Raw genomic sequence first — 22,073 nt, 5'->3', positions numbered from 1 at the left:
ACCTTAGTTTACTCTAAAAAAATTATTGATCTGAAATTTTATTTATAACAAATATTATCATAGAAAGTATAGGATATCTTTGTCTCCGATTTGGTATAATGGACTTCAATTCAATTTTGAAGAGGCGTGAAAAATCTGAAAAAGAAGTGTGGTGCCGGTGGTTCAAAACTGTGTTGGGTGTCGATTGGAGTTCATCTAAATTTTGAAGAGGAAAAATGCTTTTGATAGATTATGTTGGTCTTGAAATTATTAAATATATATTAGGATTATTGGATGATGATGATGATATATATGTATTAGAAAATTAGGAATTGACAAAAATACCCACAAATGACAAAACTATTGAATTTTACATATTTTGATGAATTTTTAAAAAATTTCATTTGTTCATTTTTTTTATTTTTATATATTTTTTCACCAGTCCGATTTGGTTTTAAACCGCAATTAAAATTCTCAAACTTAAACCAAACCATTTGGGTCAAAACCATTTCGTTGATCGGGTCCATGTGGCATCAAACCGACAGTTTCTAAAATGCAGTTTTGGTTCGATTTTTAGATTTTGCGGTTTTTGCTTACAACCCTACTTCTGGTCATCTAACTTCTATTTTTAAGCATTGATTTGGATTTTGCTCTTGATACCAAAAATGCTAAGTGTTTATAAAAGAGAATATGTTTATTATACTTTTAAATATCATCTCCTGAATCGTCAATAAGTATGTTGCAAAAGAATTTGAAATACAAAGAAAAATTGAATTGAATTTTCATAGTTAAAAACTTTTTGCAAAAATATATTTATATCTTATCAGGAATTTTCTTATTTGTTAAATATTGTTATGTTCTCTAAGAGAGGAACAATTGATGAAATTATGATACATTGCGCCAAGAAGTAAATTTGATCAAGCATTCACTTCGGCGATCAATATTCTAATATTTGCTTCTATAAAATGGCCTTGTCAATATAAATTGTTATTCACGTATCAATAAAAATTAAAAATAAAAAATAATCAAATGTAGGATTTGTAGAGAAACAAAAGATAGGGGATGATAGTTTACGTTTATCTTTCATACAATATCATGTACGAGTATCTAAACCAATGAGTTACAAGAATGAATAGTATTAGAGAACGGAATTTTGAACTACAACAAACTTTAGCCTAATCTATTCTTGAACTACAACAAATTCAAGCTTGATCTTTAGCCTTGGACTCTATCTTTGGTTGATGATTAGGGAGTGTTTGACCCGTGTTTCCTCCCAAGGACCAAATGTCCTTAACATGCCCTACAAGATGGAGCCCTTATTGAATATTCCAATCTTTGGAAGCAATTGTATAAATTTTGCAGTAGACGTTGAGAGTGTCAGTGAATTCATCATGGCCGAAGAAGTATGAGACAACAAGTGAGCCACTTGTAAATTGATTTCGAACAATGCTTCATGCAAGAATGAAAGACTAGATTACAAATAGATATCTACCCTCAATGTTGTCTGGGTAGGTAATTACCCGAAGTTCCTGTAGTTGATTTTTAATCTATATAACCTTGACTAAACAAGAAGCTAGGTCACGATACTCAGCCTCGATGGAGGATCTAGCAACTGTTTCTACTTCTTAGAGCATCGGGACACGAGAGAGTGCCACTAAGATGCACAATATAGGCAGAAGTTGAGCTGCGAGCATCATGACTGCAGCCCAATTAACATTAGTAAAGGTTGTTAAATTGAGGCGAGCATGCTTGTGAAGAGGTAAACCACGTCGGATAGTGTGTTTGAGATAACAGAGAATATGTTGATAGCTGACCAATGAGTTTCAGAGGAGTAGTACATGAACCGATAGAGTTTGTTAATAGCAAAGAAGAGATCAGGACGGGTAAGAAATGGATACTAGAAGGCACCAAGTAGCTGACCATTCTTGTTACGAGTAAACATGAGAATATGCAACAGAAAAATTAAGAATAACAACACACAGGTTCAAGTGGAAATCCTAGACGGAAAAAAAAAATCACTAGCAGATGAGGAAAAAATTCATTATATATCAAAGATGAGTCCAAGATATGAGAGCTGTGCACTGCCACTTAGAATAATATATTGAAACCCTAAAATACATCATATATGAGAAGGGTGTTTTGTATTGTGATAGTCAGAAAGCAGTTCACTTAACAAAGAATTCTATTTATCATGCAAGGATAAAGCACATACATGTTCGTCGTCATTTCATCATATCGACTTTGGAAGATGAAATCTAGACATTTGAGAAGATTTAGAGGAGTCCGAATTTTGGTGACATGTTGATGAAAATTGTTCCAATTAAGAAACTGAAGTTTTGTGCAAATTTAGTTGGACTTCTATTTTGAGGAATGAGGAGTTGTTGCCGTTGCTGATGAGTTCTTGATGGTAAATTAGTCTCCAAGTGAGAGATTGTTAAGTTGTGGAGTTTAATTATTGCTTCATCGCGAATCGACTTCCGTGATGAAGTTGTTGTGGGGGCTCGAACTTGGAGGGGTAGAGAGCAAAGTCCCACGAACTAAAATTTTAGTTAATGATTGTTTAGGAATTTGTATTCTTGTTAAATCTATGAAGAAATAGGAGTCCTTGTAAAATTCAGTTTTGCCGTAATTTATTTTAGAAATAGGGAGCAATCTTTAGGCTTTATGTATTATCATCTAATAGAGAGAAAGAGAGGTCAAAGGAGATATGATTGAAATTTTCTTTTGTAAACATTTTTTCATCATAGTGAATTACTGTACCTGTGGGAAATTATATAATTTTACATTCAGACGAACCTCTATAAATCTTGTATGTTTTTTATTATTTATTTTTCTTTTTTTAATTGATTGCTCTTAGTGAGATAGAATTATAATTTATAATTCTCAATACATATCACTAGGATTATTTTGGGGACTAAGTTTGCTCATAACAATATCATCACGAGCAATAACTTCATGTACAAAACAATACCGAATATCAACATGCTTCGTCTTTTCATGAAACATATGATCTTTTGTGAGGAAAATAATGCTCCAACTATTATAAAAGCCTGTAGTAATCTGCAATTCTTTACTGAATTTATCAAACAGTCCTTTTAGCCAAATGGCTTCCTTACAAGCCTCTATAATAGCCATATAGTTTATCTCAGTAGTAGACAATGCAACTGTAGTATGTAAAGTAGCTTTCAAACGATAGCATAACCACCAATAATAAAAACATACCCTGTAAGAGATCTTCTTTTATCAAGGTCTCCAACAAAATCAAAATCGACATATCCAATGACTCCATCTCTAGTTCTTCTAAAATGCAAACAAACATCGATAGATTTAAGAAACTCATCAGAATGTTAATATGCTCTGATACCATATAGAGAACACAAGATAGGGAGGATATTTTCTATTTATCTTTCTTTCAATATCATGAACAAGTATTTAAACTAATAAGTTACTAGAATGGAACATCCATAAATTTTGAACTACAACAAACTCTAGTCTATTATAATTTGAATGACACCAAATTCAAGTTGGTTGATCATTAGGCCGTGTGTAGCTTGGTTCTCTCAAAGGAACGGATACATTATTCAGTCAGTCATGAACAATGTATCACTATATTTAGAGTTCAAGAAATTTTTTATCTACGATAACACCACGATGGGACACCAAGTCCTTCATATCAAAATGACAAAAGTATGTGAAAGAAGAAATTCAACAATTAGGCGAAATTGAACGTTCAGTCTCCTACCGTCCATTGTATATTTGTTTACAAGATTTTTTTTTTTTTAGATCACGATGTTTCTTAGTTTTACATTTCGCCCTTGTTTGTCATCTATTTCCTCTCATTCTTTTCCATTATGTTTTCTACAGTACTCATTTTCAATCACACATTCTTCATTAAAATAATATTACACGTAAATAAAAAAAATTTCTTATTTTTTAATCACATTTCAACATCAATCACTATTACATAATACATTCTTCCCAAATAATGGGTGACAAACACACCCTTCATTACTTGGCCACTGGTACAATTCATATCTACTTTTGTATTGTTTGATTGATATTTTTTTCATGGAAAATATTTTTCTAGTTTTGGTCACATGATCATATGTTCCTTGAAAACAAGAAAAATATTTTCTTTAGTGAGAGTAGATTTTTATTTTCCAGACAATTCTCTCTCTCTCTCTCTCTCTCTCTCATCTACCTACCAATAAAAAATAAATAAGTATAACATTTTTTAGATTGAAAATAAAATTAATCAAATACATTTAATTGACAATTTCGATGCAAATAATTTATATGCAATTCAATTACTTGAAATAAATTTTCTTTCAATGTAAATTCTACACTTGCTATCAAACACATCTTAAAATAGAAGGGTGTGAAAAGACAACATTTCCTTTACGCTAAACAAAATAAAGATAATTTAAATTAGGATGTGGGTTTGGGGATGTGCAATGTTTGAGGGAAGAGGCTCATAATTTTTCTCCTTTTTTTTTTTAATCTTAAACTTTTAATTTTGAATTGTATATTTCTTGTTTATTTAGTGTGAGGGGAGCGTTATCTTTTCATGCCCTTCTACCTGGCTTTTGGATGGAAATTATCAGTAGGGATGATTTGAATCAATTAATGAAAAAAAAAAATTAATGTTAAGAAAAAAGTTTGGAGAGAGAGAGAGAGAGACGAAACTATAGGCAAAGGTTGTGTTGAAAAGTACAATTCGGTCCTATACAATATATTCATAAACCAATTTTCATCATGGGGTAACTTAATTTTCATGATCGAGACAAAATGGAAATACATGTACCAGTGAGGATGAACATGGTCCAATTCGATCTTACTTTATAATTTGATTTAATTTAATTCGAATGAGAACCAAATCAAATCGAGTACCTATAACTATTCTATAAATATAATCAAACATAACAACGTCAAAATTGAAGCAAAACCGAGTAGTTTTTATTCGACCGATTGCTTTTATAGGCAAAACTGAAAATCAACCAGAACTATTTAGTTCTAAAAACCATAACCACACATTTAAAATTTTCGGAAACCGAACACAATTAACTAATTTGGTCTGCATTTAGATGATTCCAAATAAAAATGTCCAACTTTTGATTTAAAAATAAATAAATAAAAAGATCAAAATTTCTTGTAGTTTATTTTTCTTGTCATAACAGCCATAGAATCATTTAGCGCGGCATTTGGGAGCTCTCTACAAGAATCGAGTTTAAGCAGTGTTCTAAAATACTCAACTAGCCAAATTTAACTCACCGATAGTCCCAGACTCCATCGAGTTTGTCCCAAATTAAAGGATTTATCCTTCTCCATCTTGTTTCTGTGCCCAATTTATGTTCCAAATTTTTTACGACTTTCAATTCGTCGCCAATAAAATTAGGCTAGTTTTAGACCATATTCAAATTTAATCTAATGGTAGATATTAATTACTAGTGTAGTATTTAAGATTTCAAGAATTATTATTATTATTTTTATTGAAAATTTGAAAAGTATGTATAAAGTTCTATAAATTTTCAAGTATGCATTATTTATTTATTGATCTAAATAATGAAATAATATTAAAAATAATAGAACACTTTATTACACCACGGTTGATCACGCCTAGGCTTGTAATGACCTTAACACATATCACTTCTTGTGCCTTTTAGACCTTTTCAATTGTGTATAAATTTAATTTCTTTAACTTATATCTTAAACGGAATAGAGAAAATTCATAATTTTCACATGTTGTGTCAAGCAAGAGCTTAATCTTGACGTCGACCTATCAAAATATTTGATCATGTGACTGCACACATTCCACATGTATAAAGAAAGCAGAGCATAAAATTGCCCCCCGGGGTACTTTTCCACTGGCAAAGGAAGGGTTCTCTCAAGGCTGGCAGTTCAGAGGTCGTGGGTTCGATTCGTGAGGCTCTTGGAAGGCAAGGCATATACTGGAAAGCAAGATTTATCCTGAAAGGTAGGAATGTCTTGAAAGGCAAGGCGCAACGTGAATTGGCTCACTAGGCACTTTGACAGTTCAGTTGGAGAGACGCTTAGACCCTGATTAATAGGAGACACATCCTGCGATTTAATTGGTCTGTGTGAAGAGAGGTCGGATCACAGACCTAAGGAATAGTCTCCGAAGGCGGACACTTTGATTTAAAAATTAAATAAAAAGGGGGAGGGAGCATAATATACTGAGTACTTAGACGTCTTCATTTTAACCTAACTTCAAAATCTTTTATTCGTTGTCATACCAACATTGTTATAATTTAAATTCCTCCTCTTTTTGAGTACATTTTCCACAAACCAACAAACAAAAATTAAGTTGTTTGAGCCCCTCTCCGGGAGACTAAATTTTGTAATAGTAATTTTTCAAAAAACATGTTTACTTTTAAGGATTTTATTTTTTTAATTTTCGTGTAAAATTATTTTATTGTGAGAATGAATTATTGAAATGAATTCCCAAAAAAAATAAAAATAAATAAATAAATAAAATAAAATTATGTAATGATGCTCAAGCAGTAGCTCAATTTCACCATGATTGAAAATATTCTCGGTCATCAAGATGTGATCAGGTCGATCATATGCATGTTCGATTGCCCAAACAAGAGCATGATCTCAATAATTATTCAGAAGTCCAATCACAATTGAGCAAGTATGATTTGCAAATACCATTTCGAAACAGCACAAGCAGATGAGAACATAAACAAATCAACCTGCAAAAAGTCGAATTAATTTGATCAATGGTCGCTGAACTTTGCTACATGCTATTACTTGCTCATTGAAATTTAAAAATTTATTCTTTGCCCACTAAACTTTGTTATAGGTTATTATTTATTCACTGAAATTTAAAATGTTTCTAGTTGCTCACCTAAATTTGAACAAAGTTACCTATCAATCACTCATATTACTATCAGCGTTATCTATAGCAAAGTTCAGTTTTGGGGAGCAATTAATAATCTATAGAAAAATTCAGTAAGTAAAGAGTAACTTTGCAAATAATAACCTATAGCAAAGTTCCGTGACAAGTAATAATTTAACTCCACAAAGTCGCTGCAATAACCGATACAAGAACAAGCGCAAACTTAAAGAACTGAACACACACGGCAATATGAGAAAATTATCAAATATGATGATTCTTGGCCTCGCCTCAAAAAAAAAAACTTGTAACATGGCATAATTTATACAGTCACGTCGCAATATAAACTATCCCGACTTTTATCATGTTTACACCCTTAGAAATTTTACCGTCATATAATTCCACTGCGCGGGCATCAGGAGCATTTGACCTTTGAGCCTCAGCTTACTAGACTCTATGTATAAACTTAGAACTACACAATGTACAAGTTTTTAATACAGGAAACTTCTTTATTTGCAATTAGCTCGCACCTTCATGAAAGATAGGTACAAGACAGAGCAGCAAAGTTGGAAGAAGAGGACGAGAGGTAGCTCAAACTAGCCTCAGTTAGCTGTACAACTACTTCCTTTCCTACAGCATCTAAGCGGGATATGGGGACTGAGCAGCGATTCTCCTCTCTGCAAGAAAATGAAAATAAATGGGTAACTTGAGGTAAACTCTGCAGATGGTGGTAAGAGTGTACAATGGGGAAAACTTTTTATCAATAGGGTGTGAAAGATTTTTTAATTCAGATTCTTATTTTAATATCAAATACAAAAATTTAAAATACATTGCTAATATATTTTTCTGTAAAAATAAAAAAATTAACAATATTTAAAAGAATAATGTAATAAAGCCCCCATTTGGCCCCCATTACGTGGCAATTATAATTTTTGGAATAGTATTTTTTTGGAAATTGTGTGGTCGAAAAAGATGTAAAAGTTTTCGATTTACATGTGATATTATTTTATGACAGATTGTGTTGCTAAAAATAAGAGAGAAGAATACATTTTTTTGATAATGGGGGCCAACAGGCAAAATGGTAAACATGTACCAAAGTCTCTATGTCCTTTTTGAAGAAATGGCAAAAGCATTCGCCATTCACAAAGTGTTCCTCATTCTGAGAACTTTCTAGTGTTAAGCAAATATCAGTTCCTTGAAGTGGGAAGAGGTAATTAAGGATTCAAACTTAACCTGAAACGCCAAAAGGCTTGTGAATTAAAATTGCCAAAGTAATCAACATGGTAACAATTGCTTACCACCAGCAGTGACAAGTTTCTCTACTCGAGCTACGATATGTTTCCCATATGTGTACTTCTTCAGTGCATTCAAATGAACTTTTATTCTTGAGAGGATCAGTTCACGCTGCTGATCGCTACAAGTTTCAAGCACTTTCTGTACAACGTAATTAGCAAATTGATCTTTCATCATAGCCTGGAAACAAGAGAAGGTTATAATAAGAAGGAAATAAGTCATAGAGTAGATAGAATATAACTTGGGGAAATAATCAATAATTTCACAGATTTTACAGTGGCTACAGGAGGAAAATACAGAATGGGGACCTCAAACTTGTATATAATCTCTTGTGATGCACAATCAAGATGAACATTCTCAATTATCCCATTAATATTATCTGCTGCCACCAATCCCTCTTTACATAATTATACTATGCAAACATGACTGGCAAGATTTGAAATTCATCCGATAACTTTCTCAGATGTGCAGTACAAACTAAGTATTTCAATAATAGCATCAAAATAGGATCTCCTATTCAAAATCTACATTTATTTAAAAATTCAGAAGTAAAGTCCCTGTCTAGTAGAGAGAGAACGGGAGAGGAGGGAAGTCATCATAATTTCCAAATCACTTATTTGATCCCTGATGAGATGCAAAAGGAAAAGAAACAAAAGAAATGTTCATTTTCCATTCCACCCTCACTTGCATGAACGGAGGAAATAGAAGACATGATGGCAAGGAATTTGAAAGAGTTATAGCCTACCACAATGAAAAAAATCCAGACCTAAAATCATTATTGACTTCTCTGGATTCATTTGGCTAACAATGTTTACATGCGTACACACATAAGATGTTGCGAAACAAGACATATACAACTAAAATGAATTTCTTAGGTTTCACCAGGCATTCCAAACAAGAGTCTTTCAGCTTTATTCCCTCCGGCTTTCTCTGTCAATCGAGGAAAGAGTTTTTCTTCCGTTCCCTTTTTCTCTCCCCATCCTTTCACCCTTCTCCGTGGAAAATAAATAAGCATTTCTTATACACCCCGCCAACATATTAACCATAAATTTCAATTTCATGAAATCCCAAGCATTATTTAACAATGTAAAATATGTATGTAACACAGTGAATTTGAAAGATCATAATGCAACAAGGGTGAAATTCCCATCCTGTATGGAGAGCTGGACGAATCCCTTGAGGATTAGAAGACAATTTGAATCATCTTAAAAGACACATGCAGGGCTTACAATTGCAATAAAGATTTTCAAACTCCAACGATGTTCCTTCCAATTAATTTAAGATGAAGTTAAAAAATCAAAGTTCAGCTTGTCATGTATACATGATAAGAGCCCCCATCAGAGCCCAGTACGGTTAAATTCAACACCTTACTTCTTCGCTAATTTTCTAAGGTACTAGAATTTTGCCTAGAGCTTATACACAGATAGTAACACAAGTCTTTAGAATTTAGACCACCTGCAGGCTGCAGGAAATCAATTTTTTTTTCCACGTTCGTTCTTTTGGGTTATCATCAGGAATGTAGTTTGGATTACAAAGAGGAACTGTACATAAATAAAATATTCTCCAGGTCCATTTCCCACATTCTCTTTAGATACCGAGATGACTCTGGATTTGATGGTGGTGGTGGGGTGTTTGTGTGCAAGGGGGTATAAGCTTGACGGGTAAACGATGGACCCAATCGTCAACTCACAGGTAAATCCCAAACTTCAAAGCCACAATCAACCTTAACATGATTTCTAGAAGAAAAAAAAAAATAACTACAAAATTCTGAGCAGATTTTTTACGCAGAGTAACGAACCTGAAGGGGCTCATTCTCATCAGTTGTTCCAAGCATCTCGTTTACCAAGAGTTGATGTTCACTTGGATCACCAAAAGCTAAACACTTCTCCACAACATTAGAAGCAAACTTCTGCTGGCTCATTTGAACTATATTTCCAGCTAATTCTTGAATTATTGCAGTACGCTCATTAGGTTTTCCATGCTCCAGTACATGCTATCACAAGGAAACTTAAAAACAGTTACGAATAGCTTTAACAATTAGACAAAAATTGTGTCAAAAGTCTCCTATTTAACACATTTTTATTAAGAAAAAGTTTACCCATGGAACGAATATGAGACATTCATTATAAAATAAAACGAAATTTGCACTTTTCGTTTTCAACCTCTGCACAATGTAAAGAATCTACTGACAACATTTTTTTAGCATAATCCACCCCAACCTTCCAGTTATGTAGCAAAACTCGCCCGTCCTTCCATTTTTGACCATTATATGCCACTTTAAATAATAAAATAAAACAGCAAAAAAATGATAGCTGCTGTGGCAAGGTTTGGCCGGTTTTCAAAATCGCAAAGGAAGTCCCAACGTTTCAAAAACTACAAACAAATCCCATTTAAAAAATTAAGTAAATATTAACAGAAAAAAAAAAATAAAAAAAGTAAAAATTTCGTCTTCCTCACCCACTCACGGCTAAACACCATTTCCACAAATGCAATCAATAGGCAGCAGCGGCACCACCACCATCTTTATCCATAAGAGATACATGTACATATACACTCATTTGTAAATGAATATGCATACACACACATATATAGAGAAGTGAGATTAGCATGCTCCTACCTTTTTGTGCCATTTGTTTGTCTTCGGGATTGGGTAATGAGAAGAAAAGATTATTTGTAATGTAAATTGAAATGGTTGATGATGGAAGATTTCTACAATCCCGTAGCACACAATAACACGAGAGGCCAAATCTTTATAAAAGATACGTGGCTTTAAAAGCCCCTGAATTTTGTCGGATTCACACAAAGTTGTATTCAGTCACTTCACATTCATTCACTCCATCAATTTTTCAATTTAATACTTCCTTTGGCATTTTAATGAAGAGTAGGTAAAGAATTGCTTCAATTGGATCATAACATTAACTAGTTTTTGTTGCAAAGAAGAAGGCCCATGGAATATGCCAAGATGCTTGTTCATTATTTACTTTGGTTAATTGAATGACTACTGCGCTTCTCAAACTCACTGGTAGTGGTGGCTTTGTCTACTGAAGCCAATGTGACGGAGCAGGTCGTACAACAACAGGAAGAGGACACGTAATGTTTAGTAAAGAACATTTTTTTATTGTTTAAATTATGTGTATTTGGGAGATTATATATAGGTTTTGCTTAATTTTTCTAGTTTATGTTTCTGCTTCTGAAGATTTCATAGTTAAAGCTCATAATTTGTGCATGCCAGTGTTTTCCTTATATGGCTTGTGTCTAGGGTAGTGCTGGTGCCGCTAATGCTGTTGCCAGTGGCAAAATTGCATTTGTGGAGGTGGTGTCTAGCGATGGAGTGGTAATGGTTAATTGGGGAGATGAAATGCTTAATTTTTCTAAATTCCATTTTTTTAATTTGTGTTAATGGGTATTTAATTATTTTAAGTAGGAATTATTTGTCCTTTTTTAAAGTTATGGAACTCTCTTTGTAATTTTTCTTATTTTTGCACTTTTATTGCTTTATTTTATTTTTGTTTATTTAAAGAGGGCAAATCCATCATTTAATGGCCAAATGAAAGGAAGAGTCAGCTTTGCTTTGTAACTGAAAGGTAGGGAATGAATTATGCTAAAATCAAGTTCATGATACATTTGTTACATTTCACCAAGGTTGAGGATGAAAACTGCAAAAGTCTCTAAACTAAAAGAAACGCATATCAGCCAAAAAAAATCATGCTTCTAATAACAAGCATAACCCCTTCATAAAACTTCATAATAGCAAAAGCATTGACAAAATAAAATTCACTTCAAATCAATCCACACGATTCCTTAATATAGTCAGATAAATAATGTTAGAAGCCTGCACTATAGGCCCCGTTTGGTATCCAGTTTTGTAAGAATGAAAATTTTGCGTTACGTGACCCACACAAGAGATAAAAAGTCAAATACAATGGCTTGATGTGATGGATAACAGTCATATTTTTCATTTTTATGACCAAAGAATGGAATCAAACGGGGGCATAATGAGCCATACTGAAGACTATACAAACCTGAATGACATAATTGCCATACTGATCCTGTGCCAACATGCTTACAGACCCCAGAATCTCTTCCATCACTTTGCTCTGGGTTTTTGGGTCCATACAGTGTTCAAGTACTCTCTGCCACATTGTAAGCATTTACAGAATTTAGCACCTTAAAAACAAATGGCCTGGAACTTAGAAATTCAAACTAAGAACAACTTTCTCTTACCTGTATTACACGGCAACCATATGGATGAGTGGAGAGAGTCACGACTTGGTCAAAAAATGTTGAGATAATGAACTGAATATGCTCCTCCGGTACACATTCAATGCATTTTTGTATCACATGGTTCCCATTTTGATCACGAACGCAACGCGTGATACGACCATCAAGTTCTTCTACCATTTTGATCTTCTGATCTAAATCAACAACTTCTATTGCCTGAATTATCAAATGAAGTCCATTAGATATTCGATACCAGATTTTCAATTAGTTGTAGTATTGTTACAACATACAAATATATATAAACAACATATTGAAATGAAGGATAAAGTAAAAAAACATATAGCATCCTCAGTACTACATGTCGTGGATAGGATTTATGCATGATCCTCAATATGGCATATACAAGAACATCAACAAAGAATTTCGTGCAAAGCAGTTACCTTTTGAATCACCCGACAACCATACATTTGGAGAGTCAGTGTAAGTACATGTCCAAAAAGTTCACTAGCCAACTCTCTTCTCTGAGATGCCATTCCATGTTCAAAAAACTGAAAAGACCAAACTTAGCACTAGTGTATGAACCAATAGACTCCAAAGCTCAGGATATATGTGTACACATATATAATCATAAATTGACTGAAGAAAGGACCAAAGATTATCGGTACCTTCTGGATTACATAATTTCCAAACACATCCGTCATCAAAGTAAGAGCCTGAGGAAAAATTTCCTGAAAAACCATGTTCTTCTCCTCTACTGTGGCAGTCTCAAGTTTTTGTTGAATGAATCGGCTTCCATATTGATCCGCACTGCACACAGGTATAAAGACTAAATAAAATATATTTCAACAAGCATAACTGGTAAGGTAGGCTAATTTGAGCAAGACATACCTGAACTCGACAACATGACCAGCAATGTCAGAAAGTTCAAAAAATTTGGTTTTATTACTCTTAAACTCCTCCAGCAGAGATGAAGCAAAGGTGTTCTCCATGTAAGGTCTCATGACTCCCCCAGCTATGTTTCTCATCCCACCAGGGTATCTCATGTTGAATTCACCATGCCCCATGGGGCTGCCAGGCCCCATAGGTGAATTTGGAAGTGCAGGATTTGCTAGGGGACTTCCAGGATATGACAAGCCAACGCCAAACGCAGGATTGCCGTAGTAACCATGAGGACTAGAATAACTATTCTTGCTACCCAAGTTCACACCATACTGTGATTTCTGTGGAGATAACAGAGAACCAAGATAAGCTTTCTGAAGTAAGCCCATGTACGAATTACCCAAGTAGTTCATATCAACAGAAGGATCGTTAGGAGCTGCAACCTGTGATGCAGCATTCATGTACTGAAGATACAAAGGGTCAACAAGAGGTGCCTGCAACATATTCGTTGACATCTGATTTCCCATCCGACTGAGGTTCTGTTCATAGGCAACAGCACCTAGATTTGATCCCCCCAACATCATAGAGTCCATCCCTGGTACAGCCATAGCAGATGCAGCAACAGCGTTCTCAAACAAAGGAGGCAAATTCGAATTGCCAAGTTGGCTTGATATTGGACTTGTGGGGTAGCCACTTAAACCATAACTAGAGAACGATAGATTTGGACTATATAAGTGCTGATTTGGACTATGTGGACTATGTGAATGCTGATATTGAGAAAATACGCCACCCCCACCATTAATGGCAGAGATTGAAGATCCTTTCAGGTATGAGCTATTAGAAGGAACAGTTTTGCGAAGCTCAGAAGGAAGGGAAGAGTTGCTAAGATCTGAGCCACCGCCATTGCTTACACCAGATTCAGAAACCATCATATTTAACGACTGGGAAACGTAAGGCATATTGAACTGCCCAGCATCAGATTTCTTAATGTATGTTTGGTGATTTGTGTTATTCTGACCACCTGGAAAATTGAATAGATAATTCTTATGGTCATCAACGCCCTGTTCAATCTGAGATTGCAAATGATTCTCCTCATGCATAACACCATTTGAAATATTCAAGCCTGACAAAGAAGCTGCAAGATCTGTAGACTCATTTGTGTGAGATGAAACGCCATTGAAGGAGTTGGGACTGTTAACATTTCTCTTCCCTGAAGCACCCATCCTGCCTCCTCCAATGGGAGTAGGACAAGGACTAGGAACCCGTGCAATATGTTGAGGATCAGGAGTCGAGCTTCTTGACAAGGAAGCACCCAGTGCAGCAGCATAAGAATATGATGCAGGTGGTCCAACATGTTGCGTAGCAGATGAGCCCTGGATATTGGAAGTAGAGCGTATAGGGTCTGGAGATGTCAAATCATGGAGTGCATGAGCCAGCTCTGTCTTAGCCAAACTCATAGGATCAGCATTCTCATTAAAAGCATTTCGACTTGCTGGGCGTGAAGGATGTGTAGATATAGGATTAGCATGGTTCATGTCATCCTGCACAGATATCAAGTGATAGGATGAATCACAAAGGACATGGGGAAAACTATTTCCATGTTGCGACAGGGGAATAACAGAGTTCAGAATATCAGAACTGTGAGCTAAAGCAACTTCCTACCAACAGAGCATTCTTGGTGGTGGGGAAGGCAACTAGATCATACAGAAGATCACATGGAGGGAAAAAAGGGGTCGTAAATACTATTTTAATGCTCTTCAACCATAAAGACAATACAATAAAAAACAACAAAAAATGACCAAACGCACCAAATGCTTAACTTGAAGTAGCAAGGAATCACATAGGAAAAAAGTTCCTGATTTTCTTTTCTTGATACATATGAAACAGAAAATTTAACTGCGTAATCATTAGCTGAGTTTCAAGACAAGATCCTAATATATATCAACTTGAAAAGCCTAAAAAATAGTTTACATCAATCAGGGTTGAAGACTTCATCCATGAAGATGCAAATTATAACATTAAGTTCAGATCACATTAAGGGAATTTCTGCGACTGATAGGACCAGCTAGACAGAAAAATACAGTTGCAGAAACGAAAAATAGATATGATCACATCCATGTTGCCATTGACAAACACACTAGATCACCAATCATGCAATAAAACTGGTTCAACAAATTCACATAGAAAATTTTAAATGAAAAAAGCATATGATGGTCAATGACTTAAAAAAATTGTATGTCCATTTTCACGCAGCAATTATTTTGTAGTCAGACAGCAAATATAGTAGGAAACAAAGAGATAAGGGGACTCTTACCTAATTCTACACTGCAATCAAAACTACTATTTTTCCAAAAGTAATATTAACTACCAATGAACAAAGTTATAACTTCAATAAATTATCAGTGATCAACAGATGTAATGTAGAAACTTAAATTTAAGCCTATTATAAAATGCTTTCCAAAACGTAGATAACTACCAAATGTACAAAAGGCGGGGCGAGGGAGGCCTATTCTCATATAAACAAACATCTCATGTAAACTAAAGCAGCAAAATGGATATATCAAATTTGTCAATAAGCAGTTTAATACTTGCATAGAAACGATAATTTATAAATAAACATACATACTTTAAACATAGAAAAGAACAGAGCCAAAAAAAACGAATTAAAGAGTCACATATTTGAAAGTTTAGCATAATCAACAGATATAAGATAGAAAAAGGTCGGTGATCTTCAGCATCGACAACAATGTTGCAATCTCAGAAAAGAAAGGATGTGCCCAATAAATTCTTAATAAATCATCAAAGCATATTCACCTGAAATATTTCAGCTAGACTCTTCTGCTTACTGCCTAGTCCCAGTCCAGGCAAACCAATGAGTCCATCACCACCCCATTGCACAGAACCCTGCACTTTATCAGCCTGATTATCAGTCTCCTGATTCTTCGAATTGAACCCTGGTGGCATTGAAAAAAGTGATGTCCCCCCATCACCACCATCACTCTGATTATTCACCTTCCTCCTATCCCCGATTGCAGAATTCCCTCCTTGCAGTCTCTGTGCAAACCGCCAATCCTCCCTTGACATTAAAGGGGGCGGTAGCCTTGGGTTCAAATTGACGTTTGAATAATAGTAAGAGGAATATGCAGGATCAGACCTAAGATCTTCGTCAGAAATAAACCCGTTCCCATTTTTGTTCGTAATAAACTCAGCAAAGGCTGAGCCACCACTGTTGCCGCCGCCACCGTGGTTGAACAACCCACCCACAGCATTCAGGGAACCCTCAACAGTAGGTGGAGCAGACCCGCTCCTGTACAAATTCAGCTCCTTCTCTAGATCATCAGCCTCCTGGCTCCGCTGTTCACGAAGCAGCAATCCTATGTCCTTCTCCAACTCATCTCCAAAAGAATTTTCATTGTTTCTGAGCGTCGGCCTCCTACTCAATTCAGATAACATTTTGTTTCACAAACCCAAAATCCCACAATTACTTACTCAGTCATTCCACAAAGAAATATAAATTAACAATACCAACAGCCACAAACCCTAAAAAATTCATAAAGACCAAGACTTTAGTAATAAAAAACCAACCATCCTAGGATCAAAAACCTAAAAATTAAAGCTTTAACCTCAAACCTCCAGGATCAACCACAAAATGTATTCTTTCCCATTGAATTTCAATAAAATAGAAAAAAGGGAAAAAAATGTAAGTGGGCAAAGATGTGAGCGAGAGAGAGAGCAGGTAGCAGAGAGAGGTTTATAATTTTTTTCCTTCAATTATATCCTAGTAAATCATCCTGGCGGCGAATTGTTCTTACACAGAACCCCTTTAGGGTTTTGTTTTTCAATCACTGCTATGCAGGAATAAATTGATAAAAACTGTGACTGGAAGTTAGGCCAAGGAATTAAGTTGTAGCAGAGAGAGGTTTATAATTTTTTTCGTTCAATTATATCCTAGTAAATCATCCTGGCGGCGAATTGTTCTTACACAGAACCCCTTTAGGGTTTTGTTTTTCAATCACTGCTATGCAGGAATAAATTGATAAAAACTGTGACTGGAAGTTAGGCCAAGGAATTAAGTTGTTTAATTTATGTAATTCTATTATGCCCTTTTGAGTTTCCATAGATTTTTCACTTTCTTCATGTTCATTTTTAATCACATATTTTTTAAATGAAATAATTTATATATAAATTTAATTTTTTTTTATAGTATGTTTGATGCCATTTTTTGCACAAAAAAAATGAAAAGGTGATTTGATTAAAAATGTATAATTAAAAAAATAGAAAGATGCTACAATGACAAAAAAATGGTTAGCATACAACCTGATTGACACTTACACAATAGGGGGCCCCCTTTTTTTTGAATTTTTAATTCAAGCGAGGCCCACAGACATGTGAGAGGTGCTCATCGCCTTTGTCAACCATTTTCTATCATCGAGGCTTAATTCTAAAAACTAAGAAAAAATTTTGAATTTGCTTGTAATATTATCTTATTGAAGTACATGTGATTTGAAGAGAAGATAGAAAAATATATATTAAAAAGATGGGAATTAGATAAGGCATTACTTTCTAATCATACATTTTTCAAAAAAATCAATATTTTGCACCTGTTTAAGCCATATTATTTTTATGAGAATACATTTTTGAATAGTGTATTGATAGAAAATGTGTGGTTAAAAAAGAAGAAAAATTTTGAATTTGCGTATAATACTATTTTATTGAAGAATACGTGGTTGAAATAATATCAAATCACTGGTTAAAAATATATTTTTTGAAAGAATGTGGGTCAAACAAAGCCTATAAAACATATTATTTCAGCAAAAAGGGGATCAAACATGCCCTATTAGTAGATAATGCGAACTTATATGGAAAGTGTATAAGGCACTAATTTACATAGTGATAGATTTGATAAGCTATTGTTTGGTGAGGATTAAAATTAGATTTTTAGTGAATTTTGATAAAAATTGATGAAATATATGATTAAAAAGTTGTGAGTCTCATGAAATGTGTGATTAAAATTAATTGTTGACTTTGACTGAAATTAAAATTATTTTAATTTCTATTAAATAGGGGCTAAGTGAAAAAATTCGATGATCTTGATTTTTACTGTTGAAATCAATAGGTTTATCAAGCCTCGTTTTGGAAAGAAAAAATTTAATTTATAAATAGTAAAAATGAGCAGTGAACAAGTCAATATAGTACTTTTAAATTTAAAAAAATAATAATAATGGTTAAAATTTAAAAATAGACATTGATCAAAATTGTGAAACGGTTGTTTAGTGGAAAATAGAAAAGAAAATATTAATTCTATAGAAAATGATGATGGATGTAGGGTGAGAAAGAAAAAGGATTACAGAGAGAAAAATATTATGATGAGTAGAGGAAGAATCTCTGCACGCGACTTTTACACTATGGATACGGAATTTGGTAATTGAGTAGATGCTGCTAAACTGCCCTTATGATGGTGAAATATCCAAACTGTCCCTAATCACAAAAATACTTATTTTGGAAAAGGGTTAAGATGTTTCGACAAGGCCATGTCCGAATTGGTGCTCCCTCCAATAGGAGGGTGCCAATGGCCCTGTCCGTCCAACAAGGGGATCCAATTCAGCCCCCTAGACGAATAGGGCCAACGTGGCCCTATCCGTACAGCAAAATCCTTCAGAAAAATATATTTTCTTATTTTCAGTTGGATTATTTTATTTTAGAATAATATTACTTGTATATAAGAAAGTTACATAACGATTTATATTGTCAAAAAGAGAGTAGTTGAAATTTTTTAATTGGTTGAAAAAATTCTGACACACAAACATATAACACAACCGTTTATTTAATGTGGCAACACAATATACAATTCTAGCATGTGAATGGATTTTTTTGTGATTACTAAACATTTTTTTTAGAGCACTTTCGGTTAAAGTTTAAAAAACATTTTTTTAAAGTTATTTTTGTCTCTAATATATTTGGATAATTTTTTTTTTTCATACAAAAAGAGATTACTTTTTTATTTTGCTATTGTCACAATATTTAAGAATTAAGATTATCGTCTCTCGAGAAATAAATTTTAAATTGAATTGTATTAACTCGTCATCAAATTTGAATGTATGTGATAAAAGAAATTTAGATTAGTTATTCTAAATTAATTTACTAATTATCTTAAATTACGTATTATTGAAATGTGTTAAAATTTCGAATTCGAATGTACATAATAAAAGAGGTTAATTTTAGTTATTCTAAATCAATGTACTAATTATCTAAAATTAAGTATGACTAAAATATGGGATGTAAGTGTTGGAATTTCGAATCCACCTATTATTATCCTATGTTCAAATCTTAAATATGTAATTTAGTTTCATTCAAACATTTTTGACAATCAATAATCCTACTTTATTCAACTTTTTTTTCTGAGACAAGTTAGTACTATTCTAGGCACAAGCCGATCATATTTCTATTCTAAATTTATATGAATGGAACGCATTCTAGGATCTAAAACCTCATTATTCAACTTTTTTTTCCGAGACAAGTTAGTACTATTCTAGGCACAAGCCGATCATATTTCTATTCTAAATTTATATGAATGAAACGCATTCTAGGATCTAAAACCTCATTATTCAACTTTTTTTTCCGAGACAAGTTAGTACTATTCTAGGCATGAGCCGGTCATATTTCTATTCTAAATTTATATGAATGGAACGCATTCTAGGATCTAAAACCTCAATAACTTTTGGGGGCCAAATACCTCCGATCTCTACAATTGGTGCTAAAAAAGAATGAGCAGAAGCCACACACACACACACAAAGAGCAAAAAAGAACATAATATCCGATACAATAAAAAGAATAAAACCATTTCGATTATCTAAATGACAACACATTTAATTACACAATTATCTAAGTGATTGCACACGTGATATATGTCATTCCTAACATTTATTGCATGTGTGTCAATCATGCGGTGTTCTACTTAAATGTGATTCTCTCAATACTATAACAAGTAGCTAATTATCTAAATGGTGTACAAGCATTTAAATAAAACAAGTATGCATAATTAATCAAAAATTACTAAACTACTTATCTTTGAATTAAAAATAAATAAATAAATGGTTCATCTTCATCCAACACAAATTAATCTAGCTTAACACGTTTCTAAAGGTAAAACAATAGCAGGAGTAAAAAAGTTATCACCCAGAATTTAGAAACACGGGAAAGAGATGTTATGGTCTAATTTTTTGGTCTTGATCTTCAACCCCAAGTTTTAATTCTTCAATTTTTCAATATTTCTTGATTCAATCAACAAGCTAAATTTGTTCTCCTCTCCAACTTATATTGAATTGACCCCCCATTGAATAATTTTATGATATGGACGTGATTTGAGAGGAGAGAGATCCCTCATGTGTGATTATATCCCTCGAAAATTAGTTTAAGATCACGTCGAGGTTGGGTTCCAAACATAGTTTTGATTGAAAAAGAAAATTGGCCTGTTAGTCGAAACTTTGCTCCATGCCAATATGGAGATAAAAGCTTTGCGCACATGTCATCTGTAGTTTTGGGCGGGGTGTGCATGCCAATGTGGCGGCCATGCGCTCCACCTTCATTTTTCAGAAATTGTGTTCTAATCCTTGCTTTTGATCCTTTATTCTCTCAAGTCATTTTCTCGTGCAATTTTCATCATTTAGCTTTAACTTTCATCTAAGGATGGCAATTCGAACTATCAAAATCAAAAATCGTGATTAACCAAACAAAATGGGGGGAAAATCGAACAAATGACATAATGTGGTGAATATGGTATTTGATTTTAATGACCTGGTTCGAGTCAGGTTGGGCGAGTATGGTATTTACACCGTTGTCCCGCCCCGAACTGATTAATAGTTAAAAAAATAATTAGGCAATTGACCTTTCAATTATTCATTCTATGATAATCTGTTTAGCCCAAAATTTCTGGCCTATTACCAACCTGTTAAGTCCAATAAGACTATTAACCTAACCCAGTTACCTACTAACCCTACGACAAAGAAATTGGAAAATTGGAATCAAATTCAACATTCCGTCTACACTCTGAGTCTCTACTGCCCCCAATTTTTTCTTCTCCACACCATGTTCTTTAACACTTGCCATGTCATCCCCAAATAGGAGGGTATTTTTCTTATCGACAGCATCAATCTTTTCTTGATTATTCATATCCCAAGAAAATAAGCTCTTGTTTGAGCCACATTATTTTCATAAGAATGTATTTTTGAATAGTATATTGATAGGAAATGTATGATTAAAAAATAAGGAAAAGATTTGAATTTACGTGTAATATTATTTTATTGAAGAATGCGTGGTTAAAATGATGTTAAATCACTATTTAAGAATATATTTTTTTGAAAGAATGTCTGTTTAACATGGCCTAAATGTTAGTTCTCAGAGAAAGAGATAAAGGAGAAAATGGATTTAAATGGGGAAAAAGGGGAATAATAACGAGAATACCCATAACTTAATTAAGAAAATGGATAAAAATGACCTTCTGCTCAATCAATGATGTAATTAAGGCTATAAACGTCAAAAATGAAAAGTATGGACATTTTTCACAATAATAGTGAAAGGTCGAGACATTATGTTCTAATTACTCTTCAAAATATATAAATCATAACAGACAAGGTTAAGTGTCCCATATAAGCAAAAAAATTTAAAAGAATTTTTTTTTTATTTTTAAAAAATTTCAATTTTTTCTGTGTTTCTCATATTTAATAAAGTAATTAAAAAAATTCACACAATCGCGGAAAAGAAATAATAAAAACTCAATGTTTTCCTGAATACATCCAAACTTAAATATTATTTGTTCTCAAATAAAACTATAAGCCATCTCAA

General features: G+C 33.6%; 1 protein-coding gene across 4 annotated transcripts; it reads right to left on the bottom strand.

The window, feature by feature from the left end:
* Nucleotides 1-7,091: 7,091 nt before the first annotated feature.
* LOC111369667 (pumilio homolog 2-like) lies at nucleotides 7,092-17,115 on the bottom strand. 4 transcript variants are annotated; one of them, XM_022991271.1, is made up of 10 exons: nucleotides 16,046-17,115; nucleotides 13,675-14,772; nucleotides 13,241-13,572; nucleotides 13,018-13,159; nucleotides 12,793-12,900; nucleotides 12,356-12,568; nucleotides 12,154-12,264; nucleotides 9,930-10,124; nucleotides 8,137-8,311; nucleotides 7,092-7,515 (listed from the first exon to the last, which is right to left on the bottom strand). In XM_022991271.1, the coding sequence occupies exons 1-10, from the start codon at nucleotides 16,682-16,684 to the stop codon at nucleotides 7,478-7,480; spliced, it is 3,051 nt and encodes a 1,016-aa protein (XP_022847039.1). In that variant the 5' UTR covers nucleotides 16,685-17,115; the 3' UTR covers nucleotides 7,092-7,477. The 4 variants fall into 4 exon arrangements, with proteins under 4 accessions (XP_022847039.1, XP_022847037.1, XP_022847038.1 ...); XM_022991269.1 differs by having other exon boundaries at nucleotides 13,241-14,772; nucleotides 16,046-16,771; nucleotides 16,855-17,115; XM_022991270.1 differs by having other exon boundaries at nucleotides 13,241-14,772; nucleotides 16,046-16,771; nucleotides 16,862-17,115.
* Nucleotides 17,116-22,073: the final 4,958 nt, after the last annotated feature.

This window comes from Olea europaea, chromosome 20 (assembly GCF_002742605.1).
Source record: "Olea europaea var. sylvestris chromosome 20, O_europaea_v1, whole genome shotgun sequence".
Classification (NCBI taxonomy): Eukaryota; Viridiplantae; Streptophyta; class Magnoliopsida; order Lamiales; family Oleaceae; genus Olea; species Olea europaea.
Note: the sequence above shows the minus strand (reverse complement) of the source record. Positions and strands in the feature narration are given on the sequence as shown.

Bases quoted from the DNA above. Each gene is read 5' to 3' on its own strand.
- LOC111369667 (XM_022991268.1), bottom strand. From the start codon at position 16,684: ATGTTATCTGAATTGAGTAGGAGGCCGACGCTCAGAAACAATGAAAAT. The intron at 12,901-13,017 runs GTACCGATAATC...TGGTCTTTTCAG, and splicing joins GAAATTATGTAATCCAGAAG to TTTTTTGAACATGGAATGGC. The intron at 8,312-9,929 runs GTTCGTTACTCT...TCTTGTTTCCAG, and splicing joins ATGAGAATGAGCCCCTTCAG to GCTATGATGAAAGATCAATT.